The 12441-nt window shown below is 24.7% G+C and overlaps 1 protein-coding gene across 1 annotated transcript in view; it reads right to left on the bottom strand.

Moving 5' to 3' along the window:
* Positions 1-10462, bottom strand: part of LOC136976255 (potassium voltage-gated channel protein eag-like) — a 59683-nt gene extending 49221 nt beyond the window's left edge. The window contains 1 exon segment of the mRNA XM_067271477.1: positions 10241-10462. Coding sequence (XP_067127578.1) covers positions 10241-10319 — 79 coding nt within the window. The 5' untranslated portion in view covers positions 10320-10462.
* Between the last annotated feature and the right edge of the window lie 1979 nt (positions 10463-12441).

Here is a 12441-nt window from a genome sequence, read left to right as displayed (position 1 = left end):
TTCTAGTCGTTGCTCGATAGGAATCGCTTCTACTTTATACAGGAATAACTTTTAATTATCTTTCATTATCTTGAAAGTCACTAATATCTAAAGTAAATAGTATTAAAAGTATTAATGATAGATTACTCTGTTAAGGATCGGATGGATAAGGATTAAGAGAAAACTAATAGCATCTTCAGAGATCAAGAGGAACGTTGCCATTGCCTCTATGATAAATGTCGTATAAATCATCCATTTCATAATGATACTTGCTGTAAGAGCAATTGAATGTGTAAGATTATCTTGTAGATGATATATAGATACTATAGAGTAAGTCATGAGAAAGCAGAAGTTTTAGATATAAAAGAAATAAAATTAACTATATTATTATTATTTGTTGCGCTACTTGACATATTGCAAAGATATCTATCTAGCTTATAATTAATTGAGAAAGAATTGCCTTTACAATATTTAATCTTAAAAGCATAGAAATATATTCTTTAGTTGTTTACTCATATGAATTAAAATAAGCGAAGATGCATTTAAAATTTTAAATTTTACACCAACCAATTGGCGTTAAGATAAACATATATTCAGCCAATCATCGCTGAAGATCTTTTGTGTTTAAACCTGTCAATTGCAAACATCATTTTATATTTGAAAAATCTTTGTATTTAATTTTATGCTTATTCCGTCGATGAAAATTCTTATAATTAAATAACATTTATCCTACATAAAAATATTTTAAGTTATATTAAAAGTTTGAAATGAGTTCTTTAACGTCACTTATTATTATAACATTGTTGAGTTAAATATGTTATAAATGTACTATGTATAATCAAAGAATGTGCTTCTCAATGAGTACAGAAAACTGAGAAAATTATAAATTCGTTTAAAATAAAATAATTACTATATTAACAATGCATTTAGCCGAAATTAAAAGATTTGCACATAAAAGTATTTTAATTTTAACCATGCGAAATCCATTTCTAATGATATATAACAGCTTATATAATAAGCAAATGTTATACAATTCTAGTAATTGTTTTATAAATAACAAAACATTTCAAATGCTTTTGGATCTTAATGGAAAAATTTATAGCATCATCTTTCTAATTTAAATGATAAATTGATATGAAATCCAAGTTTTGTATTTCTAAAATTTAAAAACTACATAAATGTTTTTTATATTAAATTAAGACAAATAACAACAATTTTTCAACATTAATTTTTTTACAAAATTCAAAAAACGGGCTTTAAAAATTTATAAAAAGATTGTATTCATTGTTATTTATTTCTACAAATTTTAATATAAAAAATATTAATTAATATATTTATTAAATGAATACTACAGTGTTTATTTTAATTATATTTAATAAAATATTTTAAATTTAAAATAAATAACAATAAAAAAATATTAATGTGAACAGTGAAACAAGAATTTTTACAAGAATATTCAGAACTATAACAGTTTACTTCATACTGATAAATTAAGGTAATTTAGACTAAATAATGACATTTACTAGAAAAAAATAACATCAAGTAGCGAAAATTTAATAAATTATATTGGAAATAATTACAATTATATTTATAATATATTAAATAAACAATAGGATGTGATAAAACCCAATTTTCAACACTTTTCAAACTATTCACGAATCTAGATTACTAGATAACAAACTACTTCCATTTTCAGTAAAGTTAATTATGGTGAAAACAATTATACAACGTTTCCATAATTAAATATCGTAAGTAAAATATTATATCAATGTAAAATACAATTACGAAAACATTATAAAAATAGGCACATACACTGAGCGGTAACGACGAAGAATGCAAATATATGGTTGTAGTACAATCCATCCTCAAATAGAAACATCATGACGCTAAATTGAATTGAGTCGAATGTGTCAAATTTTTGCCATTTTATAGCATTACACAGAATTTGAACTGTGATAAATTCTTAGAAAGTTTGAAAACTAACTACAACAAAATACATGTAATTTGATAACGTTTGTTGTAGACAAACTTTCAGTAGGTTATAACAATTCGTAGAAGACAAGGGCAAGGACATAGATAGGTTACAACCCCTGACGAAGATCGATAAGTTTTCCCACTGGATTGACAACGGAGAAGAGCAACACTAAATTAACTAAACCAAGACTTCCTCCAGTCATATGGCAAGTTGTTTATACATCCTCTATGCTACATAATCAGTAATTTATGTTTTTCTAACTTGACTCAGCTTGTCGGTTGGAATTAGTTAAAGTAATTATTATTTCGCTCTTGCTTGATAACAATTGCTTTAATTGATTTATAGAATAGCTCATTTATTAAATGAAACCAATTAAACTTGTGAAAATATACATGCAAACGATATTATCACGTTGAAAAGTCGTTCCCTCTTTCCATGTTGGAAGCTATATTGAAGCTAGCACCTTCTCTATATAAACATAAAATTGTTCGTTACATCTTTTTAATCGTGTAAACTACAAACAAAATATTTCTTTGTAAAAAGGGCTGGCAGAATTGCAATTTAATAAAAAGTAAAAATACGTTACAGATGGATACTAGTCCTATCTTCACTGCTTGCCACGTCCAATCACCAGGAACAACTATTTCCATTGAAGAGACAACCTTTCTTTAGAGGCTATGCCTCTGCACAAATATGTAAAACAGTTTAAAATATGTCCGCAGGTGACAGTCCCAGCAGTCCGGACATTTTAAACTGTAACATATTTGTGCAGAGGCATAACCTCTAAAGGAAGATAGTCTCTGCAATGGAAATAGTTGTTTCTGGTGATTGGACATGGCAAGCAGTGAAGGTAGGACTAGTATTCATCTGTAACGTATTTTTACTTTTTATTAAAAACAAAATCGATTGTAATTAAATATATGACTCTTGAATGGCGTCAATAGTCTATTTTATAATTCATTTTCCTCCAGTATGTGAGAAACTTTAGCAGTAGGACTGCACTTTCAATGATATTGATGCAGAAGAGTAAAATAATTTAGTTTAGCACGTTCAAATGATAACCATATTGAACACGCACGAGATGTTTTCGAAAGATTTATTCTCTCAATTATCGTTCTGCAAATCTCTTGGCGATCTTTAACATGGCAATGTCGACATCGAAAAGTTTTGAATTAATTAATTAAGAGCTCCATGAGAGTTGTAATAGCAATACAATAGCATTAGATCTATCATGCTGTACATCTTCATTACTTTATGACGAACTTAAAATTCACTCTTCAGATTAATATGTAGAATTTTATCACGTTTTAAATTATTTGATAGTCCTTAATTGTTATAAAAAGTTGCAACGTTTTTCATGTTTATATGTCTATTTGTTAAGGTAAACTCTATCTTATAAAGTAAGAAGAAATGCATTTTCGATGAGATAAAATTATTTCAAATCTTTGTTTTTATAAATAAAAAACGATAAAATAAATTTAAAATATAATTTCACAAATATATCATTTATAAAATTTACAATAAAAATAGTAAAAGTATTATTTATGCATATAAATAAATAAATAAATAGGTAGAAAATTTTTAGAAAAACATAAAAAAATATAAAATTTAAGTTGAAAAAATTCATTTTTATATATAGTTTAAATAGGGTTTTAAATAATATATTATTAAATTCTGTTAAATCTGTAAAACAACAGAAAAAGCATTAAAACTAATAACTTGAATAAATAATTATTAAATAAATAAATAAAATAGTTATTAAAGCTAAACTTTTTATAAATTAACACTTAAAAATATAAAAATTTATCTAAATTCTATTATTTTAACAAATAAAAAATTTATATGCATAAAATTTTTATAAATGCTTTTTCTTTTCTTTTCTTTTTTTTTGACTTAATTCTCATTTAAAATTTTTTAAAATCATGTTAAAATATTTAATTCTCTAGAATTTAGCAATTATAAAATATAGTTTATAAACTGGAAAATAAACATCATTAAAAATGAGTCTATGAGATAGGGAAATTATTAAAATAAACTTTAATATGCTAAACTGTAGTATTAAAAGCTCGTGTCATGGACAAGTGAATCCTATAATAATGTTTAATGGGTTTTCTATTAATTAAGTATTTGGCATCGTCGTGTATGCCATTTCGCTTTGCTACAGAAAACGACAATTCTCTGGTTTTGTAATGTTGTTAGATTGATAAATGTGAATTTTCAAAGAGCAAAGAAAAATTTAACAACGGATTCCTGATTATTGTTGAAATAATTTAATTAACATTAATTTAACGTTAAATTAAATGATTTTATCCTAATAATAGGAAATTATTTATCTATTACTGGGCTTTGTTTGTTTTTCTATTATGTAGTACGAAGAATAATTGTATATATAAAAGTATTAAATATAAATTAATATTTAATATTCTTACGTGGGAACTTTAATGTTTCGGAAGAAATTAATTATTAAAAAATTACTTTAATATTATTTTGAAATTCATAACTTAATTTATTATACAGAGTTACAACTTTGTTATATTTAATAATAATTTAAAATTTTAATTTTATTTACTTCAAAATTTTATAAACAAACGATTAAGTACTATACATTCAATTACTTAATTCATTAATTACTTTTATAATTATTATTTTTTATTTACTAATGTTATAAATATTAATAGTCGAGAATTATATTCATTTATTTTCTTTTCTCCTACATAAAAATTCAACATAATTCATACGTTTAATGCTCTTCAAGTAAGAAATTGAGTTGAATTTTGATTAGAATTCGTAAACGACATAAATTTTACAGAAAATATAATTTTGTATAATTATCATCAAAACATAAAATGATCCAAATTTGATACAAGTACAATCCAGAGAGGAGGTCAAATCTATAAATGGTGATACGAGCTCCACCTTCCCTAGAGATGCTCATTTATTCATATCAGGAAGTTTCAGCTCACGTGATAATGCTGAATATCCAAATTGGGACAAAATGAGACACTTCGAATAAAAACTAACCTACTTTAAGATGCGCAAAGACTAATTGTTTGCATTTCCTGAGTAAAAATTCTGCTAGATCGACAGAGCTAAGCATTTTATCATTGCTGTTAAGTTTGTTTCCTTGTTAAACGCTATATAATAAGGAAAAGAGACATTTACAGGAAACAATTCATATAAAATTATAACAAAATTTTGTTTAAAAACTAATTTTCTTATTAAAAAATTTGTCATTTGAAAGCTTATAATTATATTTTAAAATAATTAAAGAAAAATTTATTGCAATATTTAAATCAAGGAATAACTACTCCCGAATACATTTATTTTTCAAAATTTTTGCATTAAAAAATAGTCATTTGAATGTAAAAACTATTTTAACGAAATTTATTTAAAATGTTTCTATTTTTTTAACATGCTCGTTTAAAATTTAAACAGTATTATCTAAATTATTTGATAACGTATATAAACGTTAAATAAATATTTACGCCTTCCTCATTAATTAATTTGTGCTAAAATTACCAAAATATTTAATTAATGAATAAATGTTTTCTCAAATTATCAACCACTCTTACTTTGCTATTAAAAGATATAAACAAATATTTATCATCTGGAGTGAAGTGTCTTTTGTTGAACTATTAACACGCAATCTAACTAAAGAACATTACTTGTTTTTATATATTTTAGAAACATTTTAACCAAAATATTTACAATTCTAACCTTTTAATGGCATTAATCACAGTCTGAAGTTAAACGGCATATAATAATATAAATTTTAACTCAATTATTTGTTAAAGTAACTTATAGAAAATATTGATATGAGAAATAAGAGATAAGATTTGTATAATTCTTTATGGGAAAACTGAAATCATTGTTCTATTCTTTTGGCTCTTTGCCACATCTTAGTCTCTTTTGCTGCATATGTAATAGGAGAAAGTATCAGAATTTCTGAAATGGAAATTCGAAATTGGTTTATTCTTTTCTAAATTATTGAACCGGATCGATGGCATTTAGAGGATAGAATCACCTGAACTAAATAAATATTTTCATATTGAATTTTCCTTTTCGAATAAAGACGGATCGGTTTTATTTAAGAAATATGTTTTCATAATATAAAAAAATAACAATTTAAATAAAAAACAAGAAAATATTTTTATATTAAACCGAAAATTGTAATTAAGTTTACGGTGCAAAATTTCTAAATTAAATTAAGAATAACATTGCCGTAAAAATTAAACCGAGAGAAGAAAAGCTTTACATTAAATATGTATCATAGACACTAAAAAACTTTTAATTAAATATAAAAATTACATAAAATATACGATTTAGAAATATACCCGAATCAATTTTCCAATAAAAACGATAGAAATTATTCATTTATACAAAATGCCACACAATATTAATTGTTTTTCAAGAAATGAAAAATATTTATATTTATAACCATCAATTATCAAATTACTTACAATTATCTTTAACTACGAATCGATATAACGGTTTTCTATTAAACGTGTTCAAAATATGATTTCTAAACTAAATGATTAATTAAATCGATATTTGTGTTTGATTCCAACTAACCAATTACGACCAACGAATTTTAATTCGCTTCACGATAATTTTTAGAACTTTTCGTGCAACGACTCGAATATGTCAAGTGGGAAAAAATTAACATTTTAAACAAAACGGTTGCATCTATACAATCCGTAAATATCATCGTGTAGTTTTATAACGTCACACATGATCTAGTAGTTTGGTTTTAGTACGCGACTGTATTATCCTATCGAAGAAAAAATATATACGATTCAAAATTATATAGTATTAAATGTAATACTAGGGACAAAGAAAATATAATTTTTAAATTAATTTTTGTATTTATAAAGAAAAAATTGTGTTACTTTAACATCTAATTGACATCGATATAAATAAATAAATTGCTATGCTTTGCCCCTGTAAATGTATCTTTTCTGCAAGTAAAATAGTTATGCAGGATAGCTACCTTTACAGGAAATGTCGTCCTTTTGTGTGGTTAATGTGGAATTTTATAGATATTTTTTCTATAATATATATATATATATATATATAATAATAATAATTTTAACAATGCTTTTCGAAATTTCTTCATTTGTGTTCTTGTTTTAATTAAAAATAAATAAATAGGGAGAATCAAATGAAGTAAATTGTATTCGAGGATATAAATTTTTATACAATATTTATACAATGTTTTTATAACAGAAAAGTTTCTATTGATATTTTATAGATCAAATATCGAATTCCCAGACAGTCTGGCATTAGTGAGACTTCTTACTCCACCCATTCGAAAAGATAAAATATTTTTTATTCTAAATACTCTATTATTAACATATAAAATATAAATTTATGCAATTTTAAGTCTAAATGTAAGAATTAGCTATCGATTAAAGAACAAGAGCATCGTAATCAATCAAATAATCTATTAAAAGCAATAATTTGTCTCATTTCGTATTTATACAGTTTATAAATCTTTCTTGTAAAATTAACAACATTACATTAACAACATAATTCTACACAAAGATGTTTTTAATAGCTGCCATTCTAAGCTGTAAAAATTATCATTTTAGTGATTAATCTTATATTTTACCTTTTTAATTTAATTATGAACTTGTTCTTACGTGGGAATTTTGTCTAAAAAGATACTATAACTTGTTATCTGAATTATTTTATACATAAATTTTAATTATGTTAATCCCATTTACGTAAATCTTTAGAATGAAGTACTGTTTCTTTTGATTAAATTAATATACATACTAATTTTAATATTTATTTTAATTTTAGTAATATAAAAGAAAAATGATTTTACATAAAGATAAATATTGATAAGACAAAGATAATTAACTACATTAAATCTTTTCTTAGTTAATTATAATTTATGATAATTTTATAAATTCCTCATAGAAGATAATAGAATACAAGCGAGAAAAATTAATTTTCATTAATTAAAAAAGTCACTTTAAATCAATTTTATAATCATTTAAAAATCTGTATTATTTAATGAATTACCAATCATTTTTATTGGTTTTAAAATTCGATTTAACAAAAAAAATCAGAAACAAAAATGTATTCTAAATTTACAAATTACCCAATAAGAATTCTAAATTAGACAAAGTGATTAAAATCAGAAAAATGAAAGAATGAAGAAAATTAAGAGCTATTTTACTAATTATTCTAACGGTATAATATATAATTATATCAAATACTGTAATTTTGAAGATGAAAGAATGCATTAACCGAGTTCATTGTCTTTAACTGACTTTTTAAATTGTTAATCGACTTCTCAAAATTGATTCTGGGCGGATGTTAATAAGTTAATAAAAACTTTTTTTAAACTTTTTCACTTTATATATTTTAGCATGTACATTTAAACATGGAAGGTTTATAGACTTTTTGCTTTTCTATTTTCACAATATACAATACTTTTTTAAAGAAAATAAATCAAGCTTCTCTTTTCAATTTCAATTCTATTAGTAAAAAGTCACGGTCGACAAAAATAATTTCATTTTTTGTATAAAAATGCATTTAGAAAAACAAAAAACGTGATGACATCCTCCTATTTATATTTGGAAATTTTAACAATTCTGCATCATCCTGATAATGCAAAATGTCTTTGATATATTTCATAGCACAGGCAAATTCCATATACTGTATATATATATGACTATTTATGATGATAAAGATAATCTTTATCAATTAAATTATTACAAATTATTGTATAATAAAGTCTTCTTCGTAAGTTTTTTTATAAGACTTTTCATATGTTGTTATTTAATATCTGACAAGAGAAACTTGATTTTATTATTTAAAATCAAAGAGAAAATGCAAAAATTTTCATAATGGAACTAGATAAAGCTATATCAAACACTTTTAATCATCAAAAATCATCAGATTAAAAGTAAAAAAATTAATAATGTCTGCATGTTATTGAATAATCCATAACAGATCAAACTTTTCAAGTCCAATTAATTCTCTTGTAAAATTAATATATAAAAATTGCTTTAAAAAACTTATAAGCATGAAATATTTTTATAAATTTCAAATGATAAATTGCTCTTTTGATAAAAAGTCAACAAAAGAAATATTTGGAATGCCACATTTTTCTTTTTTAGAATGATTGACAAAATGTATATATATGTATATATATATATATATATTGTACATATAAAATATAAACGTAAAGAAAGTTCAGAAAACATATTTTCACTTGGAATATCAGACATCTGGATCTACTATAAAATTTTTATCATCTTTTTTACATCTAAAAAATCATAAACAGCACAACAAAGACTATTTGACTATTCCAATATCATAAAAATTCAATTTTTTAAAATATTTGTTGAATTTCCTTCATAAAAATAACTATTTTTTCTCCATCTTAAACACAGAAATCATCAAAGAGCATTAATACTTATTGACTTAAAACGCTACAGATGATTTGATTGAAATTATTTTCGTAAAAAGCACATTTTTCTACGATTTTATGAGAATTTTTTCATGTCATCTGATTATTCTCCCACGAGAAAAAAAAATCCAATTGTTTCTCTTTTATAATTTTCTTCTCTTCAAACTGATGCTATTTCATTATCGTATCTTCATAATTCTTATATATAGTTATTGCATTCAATCTAATAGAGATGATGATTTTCTTTTTTATTACAATTTAAGTAGTTCGCACGTACAGGAATTTTTAAGAATAGCATTTTAATTAGGTCAAAACGATGATAATTTATCATCTGGCCTACTGTTAAGTGGTTGAGATAAGCAATCATCTCTTAAAATTTTGTATATTAGATGTGTTAAACACATTAAATAAGATTACTTCCTCGGAAACAAGAGCTTTAATTAAGTTTTGGGCAAAGATTTTAAGAGACTCTTCTTATTTTATAAATAATTTAAAGATATAGCTATTCCAATTAAGGACGGTTTTAACTTTATTAGTAGATCTTCAGGGATTGCAAGCAAAGATCTTTATTTTCTACATCTTAAATCAATGGTATTCTTGAAAGATGGGCCATTATAAGCATATTTACAATCCGAATTTGTACGTAATTCTTAAATATTTTTGTATAATGTCTACTGAAAAAAAGATAGGATTGATAGAGAAATTGATAAGATGGAAAGGTGCTAGTGCATTTTGCAAAGCTATTAGCCATCCAACTGAAAAAGTTGATGCGTTAGAAAGGTTACACCCCACGAAAACTCGCGCGTTTCAGAGAATTTCGGTGTTTATATAACATTTTTGAATATTAAAAATATACTTACGTAAAGAATTATATCGTCGCAAAATATTCTCGAGAAAGGTGTTCTGTGGAGCAACCAATCCTCTTCGTCCTCCTGGCATATTGACATCACGACAGGATATAAATGGATGTACACCACATACACTTCAATACAAACACCTCTTAGGTGCATTCGCGAACGATTTTCTTCAACTCTTGGTCGAAATCCATCTGATGTCAAGCATAACTTGATATTTGACTGGACTTCTGCATCTGCCACAGTCCGATCGCGTTTGCGCATGCTCACAACAGTTACCATGACAACAGTGAGAATGTATCAGTTACGGCACGCGCCCTTACGTCGATAAAAGTGATTGGATCATCTCGAGCGCAATGGATTGTGGGCAGAATTTTTATATATCCATAACTCTTTTTTAAACATTTTTAAAAATTCCATTCCCTCCGAAATTATATTCGAAATCGATTTTAAATATATACTTATTTCTTAAATTCAGAAAATAATCATTAAAATCGAAAATAAAATGCTGTAAAAATTAAATAATTTAACGCCATTTAAATAACAATTGTAAAATTTAAAATCTTAATCGGTAGATGGCGCTTTGCACCAAAGATTTAAAAATATTTTTATACGCATGACCGGAAATCGCGTTTTTGTTCCGGTTCGATGACGTAAGAAGCGCATAATTTTTTTTATCGTAATTAATTTTTTTATTTAATTGAATCCCTATTTGCTATTAGAAAATTAATATATAAGTAATTTAAATCAAGGAATTAAAGAATTGAGAAATTAATCGGCTTTTTACGAGACTAAATTAGAAGCGAATTAAAAGTAAATAAATAAATAAAATCCGTGACGTCACGGATCCTGGAAAAGTTATTTTTGATCTGGGATGATGAGCCAATGTACCGATTACCTTAATTACCGAGAAATATAAATTTAACGTTTAATCTTTGCGCAATGAGATTATAAATGATGAAAATTGCATATCAAAAGTTTTATTTTCTGCATGAAATTTATGCGTAAAATTTATATTTAATAATATAAATTTACGAATTAAAATTGGTAGAAACTGTCAAAAATGCTACTTTTTATCTTTCGCACGATATTTAAAAACGTTAAAATTTCTACTGCTAATGTATATAAATTCTTACTTCTTCTTAGAAAACTTTGAATAAAATTTCATAAAATTTTTTTTATTCTTATTTCCTATATTTTTATACAGAAATATTTATTTTTACTCTAAAATTTAATAATAATTATTACTATGACATTTGTTTACTTTCAATCTTTTATCAGCGCCATCTGAATATATTTTAATGAATTACAAGACCCTTTCATAGTTTTTCGAATAGTAAAAAATAATTAAATTCTATTTTATTAATATCAATCAAGGTTGTTTTTGTTACATCTTACCTCGCTTTTTTTTTAATTGTCTAGATGTGATCATCGATGTCAAACTTTCCGATACGACATACGACTGAGTTTTCATCCTGTTTCGCAGTTGAATAAACAATATAATGGAATAAAAAACAAAGAAAAAAATGGATCGGCATGGATGAACACCTCATTTTAAGCATCTCATTCGCTTAAAATGACCATTTGCCCTTTCAGGAAGGGCAGAAAAAGAAGTTTAAATACACAGAAAATGATCGCTACTTAATTGTGAAGGAGTGAAAAGATTTTTTCTTTTATTTTAGATCTTTTATTTAGATCTTATTTAGAAAAAATTTTGCTATTTTAAGTCATTTTTTACGAGGAAAAAAGAATTGAATGACTCGTTAATGACTCATCAAAATTCCTGAAGTTCCTACAAAGGGATATCTTCAATACAGACTCTCATTTACCGTGCTTCCTGATCATTTCTCTATACTTATGGCATTTCTTTTAGTAAAAAAAAGTTATCAAGCATATATGTATTTTTTGTATTATTCGAATGGTATCAAAGCTCAGAACTTGATATCTTTCATAAGAAAAAAACATAAAGATATCCCGTACTGAGTCTCTTAGCTTTTTTTTTCGACTTGAGTTTGATACTCTTAATATTTCTGTTAATATTATTTGCCTAAACCTAAACTTTTTAATTTTATAAAACGCATAAATTAATCCTTATTTATATACATGAATAAGTATTATTAATAGGAACTTTATATTAAAATTATGAAGTGTCAAATTTTTAACTCATTGTCTTTGTTATTTAGAGTCAATTAAACGGCTCTATCAAA

Source organism: Centruroides vittatus, unplaced genomic scaffold (genome assembly GCF_030686945.1).
Source record: "Centruroides vittatus isolate TY-2023 unplaced genomic scaffold, ASM3068694v2 contig_4, whole genome shotgun sequence".
NCBI classification, from domain to species: domain Eukaryota; kingdom Metazoa; phylum Arthropoda; class Arachnida; order Scorpiones; family Buthidae; genus Centruroides; species Centruroides vittatus.
The sequence above is the reverse complement of the archived record's forward strand: the minus strand, read 5'-3'. Positions and strand labels throughout refer to the sequence as shown.